The sequence below is a fragment of the Thalia democratica genome, chromosome 2, assembly GCF_965202585.1.
Source record: "Thalia democratica chromosome 2, ktThaDemo2.hap1.1, whole genome shotgun sequence".
In the NCBI taxonomy this organism is placed as follows: Eukaryota; Metazoa; Chordata; class Thaliacea; order Salpida; family Salpidae; genus Thalia; species Thalia democratica.
Window position 1 is genome coordinate 48,527,588 of NC_139166.1, and position 17,736 is coordinate 48,545,323.

The 17,736-nt window shown below is 25.7% G+C and overlaps 1 protein-coding gene across 1 annotated transcript; it reads left to right on the forward strand.

Moving 5' to 3' along the window:
- Window positions 1-5,566: 5,566 nt before the first annotated feature.
- Window positions 5,567-17,515, forward strand: LOC145849834 (NAD-dependent protein deacetylase sirtuin-1-like). The gene is made up of 15 exons (XM_082954909.1): window positions 5,567-5,686; window positions 6,136-6,214; window positions 7,036-7,112; window positions 7,782-7,906; window positions 11,718-11,837; window positions 12,556-12,648; window positions 12,934-13,034; window positions 13,354-13,460; window positions 13,519-13,598; window positions 14,336-14,624; window positions 14,726-14,888; window positions 15,354-15,874; window positions 16,462-16,563; window positions 16,651-16,725; window positions 16,817-17,515. Exons 1-15 carry the CDS (start codon window positions 5,617-5,619, stop codon window positions 16,876-16,878), a joined length of 2,064 nt encoding a protein of 687 aa, XP_082811035.1. The 5' UTR covers window positions 5,567-5,616; the 3' UTR covers window positions 16,879-17,515.
- Window positions 17,516-17,736: the final 221 nt, after the last annotated feature.

A 17,736-nucleotide genomic window follows, 5' to 3' on the forward strand; every position in this document is an offset into this window, starting at 1 on the left:
TTAAAAACTATAAACTTTAACAATTATTAAATGTAGACTAAATGTAATAAAAAATACATTTAGGAATTTAACAGTTTTCTTTTACTCAATATGTAAACAAATTACTAAATTCTAAAACTAATTTAATAACAGTGACCCAATTCCAAGCAGTTTTTCAATAAACATGTCTCAATTAAAACCAATAAACTATCTGTTAGCAATGAATTAAAAAATGAAAATAGCTGAATTTAAAGTTTTTTTTACTATTTTAGTTATTCTTTTGCAGCAAAAAAATAAGTTAAATTTTTAGGTTTTAATTTAGTACTCCAAGTTAAGGATATACAACAAAATTAAATATAAACAAGTTTATAAAGAAATATTTATTTTAAAATACTGCTTCGCACCAGGCGAATCAAAAAAACTTAACTTTTTTTATTTTAATTCATTTTATTTTAAGAATAAACTTGTTTGAAAAATACTGTTTAAAATAAATAACTATTTTTTTAAAGTAAAGTGCTAAACAAATATTAACCTGTATAAACTAATAATTTAAAACATTTCCGAAAAATATTTTTTATTAAATCTATAATAAAAGCAAGCTGTTTTAACTGAAAAGAAACGTTTAAATACTTTAACAGAAACTTGTTTAGGTTAAGTAAGAGGTTTAAGATAATTTGCTTTATATTTGTCTAGTATTCCGGTTGTAATTGCTTAAAGCTACTACAAAGTTACGTTTAAAATTATTCGTCCGAATTTTTTTCCAATTAAGAACTGTCAAACAGAGTTGCCAAAAAAATAATATTTCTGAATACTTAACAAACGATATCATGTTTGATCAGATTTTAAATCAAATATATTTACAAAGTTAAATACTTTTGATGCTGTGGAGATTAGTAGACAGATTAAATAAGCAGATGGTCCCTTAATTAATCAAGCGTGAAATTTTAAATTAAAAAATAAAGTTTATGAAGTATTTATTGTATATTCAGTATAGCAACATCAGAATTCTAGCAACTCTGTTCTGGGTTGACTTACTCTTAAGTCTCAAGGTAGGTGAGATAAGTTTTTAAGGCTAAAATCAAAATAAGAAAAATAAATAAATTGATTTATTTATTTTAAATGTTTGTTTAGTACCTTATAAAAAATAATAAGCTTAAAATTAAATTTACATGCTATATAATGATTAAGGTTCAACTCTGGGTAAAACTTAATTTTATGTTTAGCCAAAATGTTTCATACTATATATTTATATAAAATTACTATATTACACAAAAAGTAAACAAAGCCTGTTGAAATAAAATTTAAGTAGTTTTAATTTTTGTCTATTCAAACTAACAGGTACGCTTATGCAATTTAAATTTTTACAGAATATTTAATACAAATATGTATATATATATAATTATATAAAAACTATCATATGTATATATATATATATATATATATATATATATATATACATATGATAGTTTTAAATATTGTTTTAGAAAAAAAAGTATTCTAAATAACAAAATTAAAAACAAAACTATTTGTGTGGCTTGGTGGCCTAGGGGTTGTAGTGAGCACATTATTGTAAAAGTTAAATTAAATAAAATGAAAGAGCTGCAAATAAAATTGAATAAGAAAATCAAATTAAGTATATTAGATGTAATAAGTTTTATCATTAGATAAACAGAACATGCAAGTCTAACAAAAAGTAAGGTTTTATGTCTATAATTTAAAATTACTGTTGATTTTATGTAAAAATATTCCAGCACACTTAACATTTTTCTATATTTGTTTGTTTAGATTTTTGCTGTATTATTTTTAAATTTTAACTTTAATTAAAATAACTTTATTTTATGTTTAAAGGTTTTAACCAGGGTTGCAAACTAAGCTGAAGTTTGAACAATATATATCTGTCTTCTTTATCTTGAACACAACAATCATCTTTATATTTAATATGACCTTAATATTAGTTTATTTTATTTGCAACTTAACAGTTTTAAGACAGCTTATCAGAACATAATTGCAAAGTATCAACACGATAGAATGTAAAATAAAGGTTTGGCATCCAAGATAAACAAGACAGATATATATTGTATATATTGTGTATTTATATATTATTCAAACTTCAGCTTAGTGGGTTTCAGCAATACCTGGTTTATTGAAAAGTTAGGCTTAAAAGCCTGAAGTTTTAAATAATTTTTACATGTAAAGTAATGAAATTTGATTTGAGACAAAAAATATATCATACAGATAAAAAATTGTTGTGATTATCAAAGTTTTTTTTATTATAAAACACATTTAAAGTAGCTTTACAATATTTTTTCAATGTTTTGTTACTATTTTACACATTTTTCTTACCTTAAACTTAATTTTAAACTAAAAACAGACCCAAAAACATCAACTTCAAAAACCTGGAAGAGATTTTGAAAACCTGGAGAAAATTTGCCAAAAACCAGTGGCAACCCTGTCTAACATAAAATTAAAAAAAAGTGGATTTCCACCAACTGGGTGGCCATTTTACTTAAAAATCTGCAAACACCTAGAAAAATCAGGAATTTTATATTTTAGTTTGGCAAACATAAACTTGGATTTTCATAATTTTAAAAACAAGAACTTAATCAGAAATTTTTAACAAAAGCATGAAAAAACCTGGTACTTGAAAGAATTTTTATATGTACACCTTTGAAAAACCATATAATTTGTGCAATATTTGCTTAATCTGATTGTTTTTCTCAGGGTTTCCAAAAACTTGGAAAACCCTGGAATTTAATAATTAAGGCTAAAAAACCTGAAAAAAACTTAAATTTTAAACAATTTTTACATGTTAAGTAAAAAAATTTTGATTTAACACAAAAAATCTACCATATAAATAAAGTTTCATCATCATCAAATTTTTTTTATTAAAACACACTTGAAGTAGCTTTATAGTATCTTTTAAATGTTTTTAAACTATTTAACACAGTTTTTACCTTAAACTTAATTCTAAACTAAAAATAAACTTGAAAATGTGTTCTTTCAAAAACCTGCAAGAAATTTCTCTAAAAGCAGTAGCCACCCTGTATGTTAAAAAGTTGATTTTGTAGTTTCAGCTATACTTTTCATCAAAAATGATTAAAGGTTTCCAAAAGTTGAAGACATTAACCCCTGTTGACCTATTTTTGCTATCAGGAGCAGGGTTGCCACACACTCTGGGAATTCAGGGAATTTTCAAGTTTTAAAAGTCTTAGGGAAAGAACTCAGGGAAACTCAGGGAATTTATATTCTTTTTTTTAACTCAGGGAAACTTAGCGCAGTTTTGATTTTTTCTAAAAATTTCAGGGAAATTTTAAGATTTAAAAAGAAATCTCAGGGAATTTTTTTTACTAGATCTAGAATGAGATTTAGTTAATCCAGTTTCAAAATTTTGTTCAAAACAGTTAATTTTATTTATTTTTAAGTGCTTATTTAGAAATGTTTAAGCCTTGTGGCCAGTTCTTCAATAATCTTAGAATTAACATTTTTTTTTGTTAAATAATAAGAATTTTAAGGATTTGAAAAAACTCAGGAAAACTCAGGGAAGTTTAAGGTTACTCAGGGAAGTTTAAGGTCACTCAGGGAAAAATTTTTGACCCAAAGAGTGGCAATCCTGCAGGAGGCTAGTAAGGGAAAAATATAAGTGTGTAATTGAATAGTAAAGGAGTAATATCAAATGAAAGGGGGAAATAAGTTTTAAAATTTCTGACAAGGTGGTGGTTATAAAAATAAATTGGGAAGACTTAAAATTTTAATAAAACTTTAACTTTAAAAATAAATCTCATGTTGACTAATTATCAAAATTTTATTTAACATTTGTCACTCAGCTGACACTGTTTCACCTCAAACAATCTTTAGACCTTTAAATAAGTAAAAGTTTTACTTAGAGCTCTGAAGATCCTTTTAGGTGAAACAGTGTCAGCTGAGTGACAATTATGAATCTTAATAATTAAGCTCTTTAGTATTTAGCACTAATTCATACAGTTCTTCAACTTATGTATTAACTATTTATATGTTTAAAAAAAAGATGCATTTATTTTTATTCAAAAATAAAAACAAATTAAAATATTACTAAAGAAACGTTGTGTTTAAAAACTTAAATATTTGTATTAATATAATTAATTTTTTTTGTGAACATATTAAGGTTGCCACATGTTCAAGATACTCAGGACAGTTTGAAATTTTTTTAAATTTCAGGATGAGTCTGGATAACTCACCAGGTTGCCACATACCCAGGAATCAGGATAACTTGAAATATGTTGAAAATCTTAGGTTGACTCATGATAGTTTTATAGTTTCTGAAAATCTCAGGCCAGTTTTTTTTTGGATTTTGAGTGAAATTTAGTTGATTTAGATTCAACATGTTTTTATAACCAATTAAGTTAAAGAACTTAATTTTTCATGATGTTGAAAAGTTGTAATTCTTTAAAGATTTGAAATAAAACTCAAGTCAGTGAAACAGTCAGGACAGTTCTTGGTTACTCAGTACAATTTAGGTTTCTCAGGGCAGTTTTTTTTTTGACTCAAAGAGTGGAAACCCTGAAATCAGTCTAGTTAAAAAAAAAACTCAGCACTGCTCAGCTCAGTTTAGTTTTTTTACTTTATAAACTTAAGATTTTTTTAAGATTTCTTAAGATTTCAGGCTGGTTTTTATCTAGACCTTGAGTAAGGTATTGTTTCAATATGTTCTTATTTTCTAAACAAATTTGCTTAAGAAGTGGATTTTTATTGATTTTGATAAGTTGACAAAACACCAGAGTTTTCAAAAAAGGTTCAAAAAACTCCTCATTTAGGGCAGTTTTCTGACTCAAAGGGTGGCAACTTTGCTGTGAAAACAAACTGCTTATTTTACTAGAGTGTAAAATTATTAACTTTAAACAAACAAAATATTATACACTTCTATGCTCAATTGGCATAACAACTATTAGTATTTTGACAACTCTGGTGGCAACCGTATATAAGGCTAGTAAATTTAATTGGTTACATTTTTAAAATAAATAAAAATAAAAAAATTAAATTTAAAAAAAATGAGAAGCTGCCTTAATATAACTGAAAAATGTTAAACAATAGTATTTAAAAAATAGAAAAAGCCTTTCAAATGATGTATTAAAACTATTTCATAACTATGAAAAACAAAACAAAACTGATTTTGCATATATAACATATTTTTTGTATCAAATGTTTTGGTGTGCACTAGTATTATATATACACTTGCTAAAAATATGCACTATAAGCACAATTTTTTAAAAAACTTATAAATAATTTCAGGCTGACTAAGAGTAGTTTATAGTCACTCAAGTTAGTTTTTTATCTCAGAGAGGAGCAACTTGGTATTGTGTCTAAAATATATAAAGCTTATTCTTGTATCCATATGAGTAAACATTAAATTGTTTATAATTAGAAAAGTATAGGAATTTGTTTAGATTAATAGGAAAATAATTTTGTGTTTAAATGTTTTGTTTATAATCTAGAATTAAAACCTTGGCAAGTTAGTAAATGTACTATTATAGTCTATTATTGTTTTGTGATCTTAAAAAATAATACTTAAAGTAAAATGATACTTATATCTTAATATAAAAAAATAAAACACAGACTTTGAAATTAAACAAGTTATTTTATTAAACAATTAAACTGAAGATTATGAACTCAGATCATTTAGCAGTTAATCCTGAAGAAATACCTGCAAAACGAAGAAAATTGTCTGAAGAGGGTAAGTTTTTTATGTTGTTGAGTATTTAAAACAATTTATTTTAACTTAAGAATTTCATAATCAATGTTGAATAATTTCACCTATACTTTAGAGTAGTATATAAAAAAAAAGTTTTGTGACATATTTGTTACTTGATTTACATTATCAAAAATGTTCTTTACAAATAAGTTTCAATTTCAACCTCTTAAAAACTATATATCCGTTTCTGCACTAATTTAGATTTTCAAGCATTAAATTTTTTTTTAGTATAATATTGTACAATGTATTAAGCAAAGTTCTAAGGTCTGTTTTACAATAATGATGTTTCAATTCTAGTGTTGTAAATGTTTATTTTGTTATTGTGTTTTTTTCACACTTAACAATTAGGATTTCAAGAAAATAGTTTATTTGTGATTTGAAAAGTTTATTTGTAACAGTTGATTATTAAAACACTCTTAAAAACTTTATAGAACCTTGTACAAACCAGAGTCAAAGTTTAACTAGCTCTACAAATCTTGAGGAAGAAAGTTCCAGCTCAAACATAGAAAGGTATATTTTCTAATTATTTGGTTATATATTTTAAAGTATTTTAAATTATAAAATCACTGACAACAACTATATACAATATACATTTATATTGATATTTGAATCTATACATACAGTGTTGCTTGTTGTATTTTAAAAAATTTCTACTTTTTTACACCTAATCTAATACTATTTATGATACTTTGTACTTTGTACTTATGTATGATTTTAATTAATGTTTAATAGTTTTACCACCTAGTAATTCAAATTTTTCGAGAAAATATTTACTTTATGTTATTCAAGAAAGCAATATAAATTATACAAACATTAAGTCCTTACCCACGGCTTATATTGTACATGTAAAAAGTTTATAAAAAAAGTTCAAACGTTTTTACCAATAATGAGCTCTGGTTTAAATTTTTCAAAAAAGTTAGTTATTTTTATGCCTTTTGTGGAAAGTTTAATAAATTTTGATAACACTTAATTATAATTTGCTTTGTTTTTGTTTGTTTAAAAATATCTCTTAAAAGAATAAAAACTTAGTTATATAGAGTTTATTTATTTATATTTGTTTTAGTAAATTTTAATAAGTAATTAACTGGTCACAATTAATATAAGAGTGTAAAAGAAGTTTTAGCTCCAAAAACTTCTTAAATGCTTTCCTATTTTATTGGATTTAGAAAATTAGTTATACTTTTTGCTGTTTTAACTTTAGTTCTTTCAATTTGGTAATTTTCTTAGTTAATTAATAGTTAACCTAACTACTTATATGCAATCTCATGGACAGGTATATGTTGTTTTATTTCTTTAGTAAATTACAAAAACTTATATTCTACCAAACACAGGGATCATAATCAGGAACAAAACCAAGACAGGTGTGATGCACATAAGCACTCAGAATTGGACTGGGTAAATGATAATGGTAAGTTTGTAAAAATATATTATAGATTTCAAAGCTTATTAGTTTAATTTTTCTTTTAACATATAAATTTGATAGAAACTAACATAAATTAGAGTTGAAACATACAGAAGATAAAATGTACTTAAATTTTTTTATGCATTCACTAAAAGCTTTGTCCATTAGTTTTAATATAAGTATACTTTTTTATTGTACACTTCAATACTTATGTGCACACATTATAGCAAACTAATTTTCTACACATGTTATTTGTATTGAAAAAAAAAACTACTGTAGAACTAGTGTTTGTTTATTAGGAATTCATATTTTTATAATAATTTAAATGTTTGCAATTTTGTATTTATAAATGAAAGATCTTTTTTTAGTTAACAGACATCTAAAATAAGTATGAAGGTTATAAAAAATAAATAATGTTTTCTAAATGATTATTACATAATAGCTATAATATGGATACATGTGTAAACAAGACGTTTGTAGTAGAAAATACTAAACAATTAAATAACAAAAATTTTATTTAAAAGAAAAAAGTGATTTTTTCTATTTTTTAAGAAAAACAATGATTTTGAAATAATACCAATGCTTTATTTTCGCTTACAGATAATCATTTTTTAATGTTTGTCATAACTTCCTATTCAAAAAATATACTTAAAGTTAGGAGTTTATTTTTTATAGAAGCCGAAAGGACTTTCATAATAAATCAGTATACTCAGAATGCTGACCTTAAAGGTTTGATAAGAAATCTTTATCCAGATGTACATATACCAGATGATGCAGACCCTTACCAATGTGTTAAATTTGTGAGTTATATACATTATATATATATTATTACTTCTATAATGTAAATTTCAGTCTTTATTTCTAATTTAGACTGCTGATGATTGTAGCAATAACTATATGAAACAATTGTTCTTTTTTTTTGGAATTTTCATTTTAAATAAAGTATATAATTTATATATATATATAATGTATCCAGTGTATATTTAATTATAAAATACAAATATAGTTTTGTAAAATGTTATATATTTGTATTTTATATATTTTTATATATCATTATACTCTAATTTTATACATAATAGTATAATAAGTTTTATATATTATATATTTATTAACTTTTGTGCTTAATTTATCTGTACTAATATAAAATATGAATATAAAAATAAATTTAAGGGCATAAAGGTATCCATTTTCTTTTTTCCTTTTTTCTTTTCTTTTTAATTAACATTAGCTTTTATCTGAAAGCTTAAAGTATATACTATAAGGTATATTTTATAGGATAAAAATAATATTAATTAATTTTCGAGATATAACAGTATAAAAAAATATCAATACTAATTGTATGGATTCAAACATTTTCAAGGCTGATTTTCTTGGAACTTTGAAAAATTCACTAAAATTCTATATCCTTCTTCATTTTAAAAGCAATTTAATTCAAATTTTCAGAAATTGTTTTTTTCAATATTACAAAAAAGCTGTAAGAAGCAGACTTTAAAAAAAGCCATAAAAAAATTTTAAAAGAAAATCGTTTTTGTTTGTTTTTATAAAAAAACTTCGAAAATTAAAAAATATTTTTTCTACAACTTGTTTAGAATTTATTTAAAAATACTCCAAAAAAGTTTTAAAACAATTTCTCAAAAACTGAGGGAGAAGATATTTTTTTAGTTAAATAGTCTTATTTCTCCGTTTTAGTTTGCGGCTTTTATAAAAAAACTTATTTAAACTCCTAACGTTGATCGCTTATATCTTAAAAGGTTCTTTGATTTTTACCAGGTAAAAAGTAACTAGTAGCTTAATTTATTATGTAGAAGACAGGAACAAATTTAAAAAAAGGTGCATACTCCCCTATGCCCATAAACTAATTATATATAGTTGATAAACTTCCAAGGATATTTAGATATAATTGTTTTTATAAGGTAATTATTAACCTAGGTTCTATTCACTTATTTTTTGCTTCTTTATTACAAATGATGCTTAAAATGGAAAAATATCCCTGCTCAGTAAATAAAATGTTTGTGCACACCAAATTAAAAAACAAAGGTTATAAACTTTGTTTAACTTACTCGTTGCCTTATTAATGAATGGTATGTATTTTTATGACTATAGTTTATGTAAAATTTATTTTAAGTTGCAATGTTTAAATAAAATACATATTACGAAAAGAAATGACATTTTTTTAACTAAATAGTTATAACTACTGCATACTATTAAAAATGTCTTGTTCAAGTTATATTCAACTACTTTTTGTTATTTAAAATTCGTTTTGTTTTCAAATTTTTAATTTAAAAAACAAAATCACAGAAAAATATTGTATTTTTTTGCGGTTCAAAATATAATTTATTAATTTCAAATACTATTAAGTATGTTTTTTAAAAACAAATGACCGCTTTATTTTTTTGCAGATGTTATTTAAGAAAAAGTTTACAAAAATTGTTCTAAAAGTACAAAATTGCCTAAAAATTTTTGTATAAAAGTTATATATTCCAAAGTAAAATAAAACTTGATCTTCAATCAAATGTGCAAATTTTTATAAAAAGAATATTAATATAACAGGGTTGCCAAAAAACCTGGAATCCTGGAAAAAAACCTGGAATTTGAGAATTTTGGCTAAAAAACCTGGAAAAAACTTGAATTTTAAACAATTTTTTAGATTTTAATTAGTAAAATTTTGATTCGACACAAAAAATGTATCATATAGATCAAACTTTTTTGTCATAATCAATTTAATTATTTATTAGAAGACACATTTAAAATAGTTTTACAGTATCTTTTTAATGTTGTTATACTATTTAACACATTTTTTTACCTTAAACTTAGTTTTAAACTAAAAATAGACCCAAAAACGTGTAATTTAAATAACCTGGAGGAAGTTTTAAAAACCTGGAGAAAAATTGCCAAAAATTTATGGCAGCCCTGATATAAATAATAATAATATTATAATCGCTGCTATTACAGTATCGTCTGATAACTCATTGTGTTGGTCAGAAATTGTGTCAAGCTTAGGATTACTTTTACGAGTATACCTAGTAATACCTGGCGTCTTTTCGGCCAATTGGGCACGCGTAGCGTGCTTAGAATTTAGCTTTGTAAGGCTAGATGCCGAAAGTGTCCTTGTTTTTTACTAGTAGTACTCATAGCTTAGTAAAAGTTACATATCTTATTAGTGAATAAACTAGACAGCGGTTATTTAAATTTTACTAGTGGTCTTAAGATGTAATTTAATGTAACGATTAATATAACTTTTGACATAAGCCATATAGTACTTATTTAACCTAGTCTATACTGATTCTAATATATAACCTGATATGTAATCTTAATACAGACTAGATAGTAAATCTTTAATTTAGTCTTAGTAAATTTAACTTATAACATTCTATATAATCTTTATAGAGAGTAAAATACGATACACTAATATTAACAATATGTAATTTACTTAACTACGTTCTACTGATAATACTAAAAATATAGATTCAGTACTCAAAATTTATTTTACTATTAACTATAAAGCGATAAAAATACCACTGACAAACGTGCAAGTCAGAGCCCGCCGGTTTGTTTGAAGGGCAGCTTTTACTAGATGTGATAGCGTTTGTTTTCAGTTCTCAGCAATTCTTACTTAAGTTAGAGCAAGCTAGGACCGGAAGCATGTAAAACGTCTAAAAGTCCGCTTTGGTTGAACTACAATAGAAGTTTCTACTCAAGAAATAGTTTTCAAACAAACAACGAAAGCTGGAATAGATACAAACCAATATATACTTGCTTTTATTTTTTCGGCGATTTTTACAGGGGTCAATTGACTCTCTGTAGAAGCTCGAAAAAACGGTTGTGAGCGATCTACAAAAGCCGAAAATTGTATTGAGATACACTTGCCTTCGTTTCGCAGCGGTTTACTGAAGTCAGTGGACTACAATATAAGTGCAATGCTGAGTAACAGTCGCCAAAACAGCGTAAGCTGAACGCGTATAATAGCTAAACTACAATCTAAGTGTTCACAACTAGACCGAAACACGTTCTGGTAAACGATTCTCTTGGTCTCGTTTGTTACTAAGTCAAACAATAAACGATTCCAAAAAATAAACAGTGAAATCTTGTTTATAAAGAATCTAAAAAAATGCCTGCTAAAACAAAAGAGCGTTTGCTTTAATTGTAACTATTATTGCCTACAATGATAGTCAGCCCGAACGAAAAGCGAACTTGCAAATGCAAAGCGCTCTCGCCTCAAACAAAAAGCTGCGACGCTTAACTACGACGGGAGTTTTAATATTCTACTCAAGAATATTCAAAAACTGCACTGAAGGTTTTAAAACTCTACACAAGAATATTCATAAAACTGCGCCACTTTCAAGCCGCTTTCGGCTTCATATAGTATAGCTTCTACAGTAACTCTCTTCTTTTTAAAAGTCTCTCGATGAAAAAGCTGAGATTGCTTAAAATATGCTGCATAAATGACTAAAGCTTTTCTATGATTATGTGAGATATTTCTAGATAAGATAGAAATATCTTATATCTGAAAAAAATGTAAAAAACTGTCGTTAATTTTATAATTTAATAAAAATAAAAATATTTTTGTAAGTATTAGTATATTATAATTAAAGTTTTAACAATTTTTAACAGCTGCTGAGAATGGCATCAGTGCCAAAACCTCGTGAAAAACTGCCCAATGTAAATACCCTGGAACAAGCGATCGATCTCATTAAAAGGTCAAAGAATATAGTGGTTCTAACTGGTGCTGGGGTAAGTCGGTTAGGCATTTAAAGAGTTGTGTTTTTGAATATTCAATGAAGTTTTTATTTATATTTTTAGATAATCCTCGAGAATTTTTTTACAGTAGTATGTAAATAAGCAAAATTTTAAGATTTAAGTGTGCTGCTTTAATTAATTTTTTTAGAAAAAAGTTAACTGACTAATCAAATGTTGCAGTGCCGTTAATTGATCCCATACTTACTTTAACAAGTCATTAAAAACTGTTGTTCGAGTAATATTAGAATTCCATTTGGATTAAGACAAATATTATAACTTAATCCAAATGGAAGTCTAATAAAACTACAAAATTACTGTTTCACTATTTTTTTTATAAATCAATGTTTGACTAAAATAAAAATAATGTTTATGAGGTCTTAAGACAATTATTATAACTAAAGACCTCATTAACATTATTTTTATTTTAGTCAAACATTGATTTATAAAAAAATAGTGAATCAGTAAATTTTTAGTTTTTTTTTCATTTGATGCGAGTTGAGGTCTTTGATTCTTACTCTTCAACTATATTAAACTTATACAATAGTTTAGCCTCAAAAAATAGTTAGTTCTACTAATGCTAACTTTTTACACTAAATATTTTAAATCCTTTATAAAAACAAATATTTGATGTATTAGTCCATTATTTTTTTCATGAGGCAAGGTACCCTAATAATCTTTAGTTTTAGTTTAAGCTAAAATAATTAAACTAAAGGTGTCAGTTTCATGCGGAATCCCAGACTTCAGATCAAGAAACGGACTTTACGCGAGGCTTGCCGTCGACTTTCCTGAGCTGACCGAACCAAGTGTTAGTTTAAACTTAAAATTCAGTTGTTTGAAATTAAAAAAGTTATACATAGTTTCCATTTATAAGTTAAACGTTTGTGTTTCCTGTTTATTGTTATAGCTATTTTTTATAAAGTTTTAATGAGTAAGAGATAAAATTAAATTTCTAAAGATTAATAATATCTGATATGATAAATGCTTTGGTAAAATTTATAGCAAGGATTGTTCTCAACGTAAAACTCTTAAATTCCCTTTTAAAGAATTTGTGGGTGTTAGAAAAACAAACACAATTAATTCATTATAACAGGATATGTTTGATATTGATTTCTTCCGAGAAAACCCGCATCCATTTTTCAAGTTTGCCAAAGAATTGTATCCAGGAAACTTTACTCCAAGCCGTTGTCATAGGTAAGCTTTATAAGTTTAATTTTTACAAACATATTTTAAATGGTGAATTTCTTTATTAGCTTAAACTTAAAGTAATGAAAACTTCTTAAGTGGTTGTTTTCTTTACATTTCTTAAGCACATGGAGCTCACAGAAAGTAATTTTTATCTATTTATTCCTAAATTATTGATAACTATACTTATTTAGACTTAAAAGTAGGTATTTTTATATCTTATCTATATAAGTTAAGTTAGTTTTCTACAAGTAGGTGATCACATTTGTTATACCGATGTTTTTTACTTCGATCTTTTAAATATTTTTTCATATGGGATTTTTCAAAGGTTTATTGCACAACTGGAAAAGTCAAACAGGCTGTTAAGAAATTACTCTCAGAACATTGACACTTTAGAAACAGTTGCCGGAATCAAACGAGTGATGAATTGCCATGGTTTGTTACAACTTGTTTGTTTAAAAAAAATTATAGTCAAATAAAAAAAATTGTTTAGGTTCATTCAAAACTGCCAGTTGCACGACTTGCAAGCACCAAGTAAGCGGGGATGAAATCAAAAAAGAAGTGTTTGATCAGGTAAACTGCATTTTGACATACTTAAAAATTTAATTTAAGTTAGTGTAGGGTCAAGGAAGTCAGTATGCTTTTTCTATCTATTATTTTATGGGATAAATGTTTTAAGATACAGCCAGCAAGCATTAAGACGATTTAAAATTAATTTTCAAGTATTAAGACTTAAAAATTTACTTCAAAAGGTGCTAATACAATTGTATACCAGTTGCTTATTTTATTTAAAAACATACCTAAGTATTTTTAATTTTGTCTTCAGATATTACTATGAAAAATTTAATTAGATATATTTCTTTTAATAACACTCCAAAACTTGTAGGTTACTCTAAAACAAAAGATCATTTATTTCTTATTTTTGTCAACTAATACAAGAATGTTTTTTTAATGATTTTGACATTCAATAATATTTTTTTGATTTATACTGTTCTCATTCTATGATTATTATTTTTTATTTTGCATATTAAACAGTTTACTTTCCTTAAAAACTGGTAATTTTTAAGATCCATTTTCAAATATTTAAAAATGCTAATTGAAAATACATAAAATCTTGAACACTAATTTATCATTTAAAAACTGCGAACGAAGCATCATTGTATTTCGTTTATAATAAAGCTATCTTTAAAAAAGATTCGATAAACCACGTTTATTTTTTATACAAAATTGTAAATCAATTTCATGAAGTTTTGGTTTCAACCATTTAATACATTTTATATTAAGTATAAACGAACATTGAAAATGTTAAGGTGATTCCGCGATGTAAAATTTGTCCGCCAGCCAAAGTGGAAGAGAGCAGAAACATTGCTGAATCTTCCAGTAGCGCTCCTCACCTTTCCAACGGTTCGCTTCAAAACGAAAATCGTGATTTGGTCAAGCCGTCCCCGTCCGCCTGCGTCATGAAACCGGACATCGTGTTTTTCGGAGAAGGCCTGCCCGAAGATTTTCACCGATCCATGACTGAAGATAAGGAGAAAGTGGACTTGTTCATTTGCATCGGTTCGTCGCTTAAAGTTCACCCTGTGGCAGCCATACCAGGTTCACTATTTAATTATTACTTGTAATTCTAAAAATTGGTACTAGTCAAAATTTTTAATATGTTCTGAGAAAAATGTTATGAAATTTATATTTTTTCGCAGATTCTATTGGACCAGAGGTGCCTCAAATTCTTATCAATAGGGAACTACTAAGGAATAAAAACTTCGATATCAACTTACTTGGCGACTGTGATGTCATAGTAAACGAGATTTCACGTCGACTAGAACTTGATGAATTTAAATCACTTTATGATGAAAACAACAAGTATTTTCGTTGTTTATTTTTAAACTTTAACTACAATTCATATTTTTGTTGAATACTTTGAAAATTCTCAATCAGCGCTCATTTTTTCTGATTAGTTTAAGTTAATAATTTGCAGACAACGTTGTAACGCGTATAAAGCTTTAAAGTTTACGGGAACTCATTATTTGTTTATTTAACTTTTTTGTATTTTTTTAACCATTTTATTATAGTTTTAACTGGTTAAACACTTTTACACTTATGAAGTAAGCTCATTCTATATTTCAAACTTTAAATTTTGGAATTTTGATTTACAAAGTGTATATATTTTAAATTTTGACATAATGATTGCTGAAAACAGAAAAAAAGACTATTTGTCATTTCATTTTAGTTGTCAGTAATATCATCTTGTAAGCGCTTGTGATTTTTTTATAACAAACTATTATTAAGAAATTACTAAGACTCTTTAAATTTTTACAACTGTTTAAGATTAGAAGAAATCTCTAACGAAAACGACCTTCTTCCAGAAGAAATTTTCAAACCTGACAGTGTTCCTCTACAAGCTGAAGAGAATGCACCAAAAAATGATGATTCAGATTCAGTTGCGGAAAAAAGTCCGTGTAAGTTAAAAGAAGAAAAATTAACTGAAAACCTAGGTGCAACTTCATCTACAAAAGAAGAGCTTCATCAAATAACTGAAGCATGTGGTACTAAAGTGGAAAACACTTCTGCTAAAATTTATGAAGATCAGCCTAAAATTAAACAAACTGATGTTCAACCAGAAAAATTTCTGACTGCAACCGAAAATGGTGTTAACTCACTTGACAGCAGTTGTAACTCAACGAACCAAGAAACAATTTACCCTCAAAATGATATCAAGCCCAGTGTTAATGGTGATGAAAATCCGACTACGTCACAATTAGATGACGACATGGATGATTCTGATGATAGCGATTGCTCTTACACCGCAGTTAAGAAGTGGAGAATTTCGCTCAGCAAACGGCTTCCTAGTTAGTTTATTAGTTATTACCGTTATTCTCTTAAGCTGGTTACGTCAGTATAATAGATATTTTAAATACAACAATAATTTTAAAAGTAATCAATTTATTGAAAACTTACAATTTTTTTAAAAGTTAGGTGCTAAATTTCTACGGAGTATTTACAAATTATATAAATTGATAACTTATTAAGTTAATTTTGTATGAATCCAACTAACTCGTTTCTTTTAAATATTTTCTAGCATACATAACCACTAATATTTGTAAACGTTTGATATACTAAGTAGAAGTTTTTGTTTTTTTATATATGATATTTAAGTATATATCAAATTGTTACATTAAAAAATCATAATTTTTTTTATATCTATGTACTAATAACTCCGTATTTATACTTAAATTTGTTATTTATAATATACTCCGTATTTATTTCTTTGCTACATTCACTTTAATTTTGTTAGCATGTACATTTTTTTTGTAAAAACTCTATTAAATATATATTAATAAAAATTTAACTTAAAAAAAGTAAAAATCTATCAATTTTTTGTCGATTTTGTACCTTTATATTTATTACCAATTCATTTTGTTCACTTGATTATTAGGTGGAAAGTTTTTCTTCGATGGCTCGCACACTTTTGTGTTTCCAGGGGCAGAAGTCACAATGGACGAACTGGAAAAAATGAACGAAATTTCAGATTGTTCAAGTAATTACTGTCAATTTTATTTGTGTTGAAATTATTTTTAGTTTGTTTACAAGAATCTAAGTTTTAATGTTTAATCCAAATTTACAGGTAATGCAAGCAGTAACGAGGGAAAAACTGATGAGACTGAACTTTCAAACGGAAATCACGCTTGTAGCGATCAGGGTGAGACTTTCTTCATAACAAAACTTCATAAAAAATTGTTTTCTAGGAATTAACTTCCATTACTGAAACTAATTATCAATTCTTCTTGCAGAATTAGGAGATGCTAGCAACTCAAACTTGGACGCATTCAAAGAAGAAAATAATACCAACTAAAACCATTGATTAGTGGTAGTTCTCCTTAATTTTATAGAAGGCTATTTTTTACCTACTTTTATATTTTATTTTTTTTAAAGTGTTTTTGTTCTTTTTATTAAAACCTTTTTTTTAAACCCTTTATAACTTTGACCATAAAATATATTAAGTTTACTATTTAAATTAATATAGTTCACATTTATATATAGATTTTGTTCAAAAAGTTCTTTTGTAATGAAAATTAAAAACTTAAAGGCTCAGTTTTTTTTGCTACTTTTTAAATATTTGAATGACTTTTAGTAATAACTTTGATCAATCATAACTTTATGTATTTATTGAGAACAAAAAAATATTATATACCATAAAAACTATATGCGAACAAAGTCCTTAAAAAGTATCATATACTTTGGTTGTTTTTAAAGTGCCTTTTACCATTAAGCTTCTTTCGTGTTTTTTGTCGAATCTAGTAAACTACAGATTTTACAAAAAAATAAATTTGCGAAAAAGTAGACTTTACTTACTACCTTATTGATGTTCTTATAGTAGCTTTTAAGTTTAGACATTTGAGTAAACAAAATTTTGTACACATTTTTAATATTTCTGAATTTTTGTAATTATGTGTCTGTGTAAAATTGTGAATGTCTAAATAAAAATACTCTTTCTATTTTTTTCGTTAGTTTTTGTACTTCGCAGCTGTTTAATAAAATGAATAGGTTAAAATTATTTTTTAATGTTTGCAAAAACCTCATTTTTCTGCTATTTGAAAAAAATAGTGTTATTGAAAATAACCGTAGTCTTTTAATTTGCAACTATCCTTAGCAACTGTTGTTACTAAAAATTATGGGATTGGATTTTTTTAGTAAGCTAGTCAGAGTTTTT

Bases quoted from the DNA above. Each gene is read 5' to 3' on its own strand.
- LOC145849834 (XM_082954909.1), top strand. From the start codon at position 5,617: ATGAACTCAGATCATTTAGCAGTTAATCCTGAAGAAATACCTGCAAAA. The intron at 5,687-6,135 runs GTAAGTTTTTTA...AAAACTTTATAG, and splicing joins AAGAAAATTGTCTGAAGAGG to AACCTTGTACAAACCAGAGT. The intron at 15,875-16,461 runs GTTAGTTTATTA...CTTGATTATTAG, and splicing joins GCTCAGCAAACGGCTTCCTA to GTGGAAAGTTTTTCTTCGAT.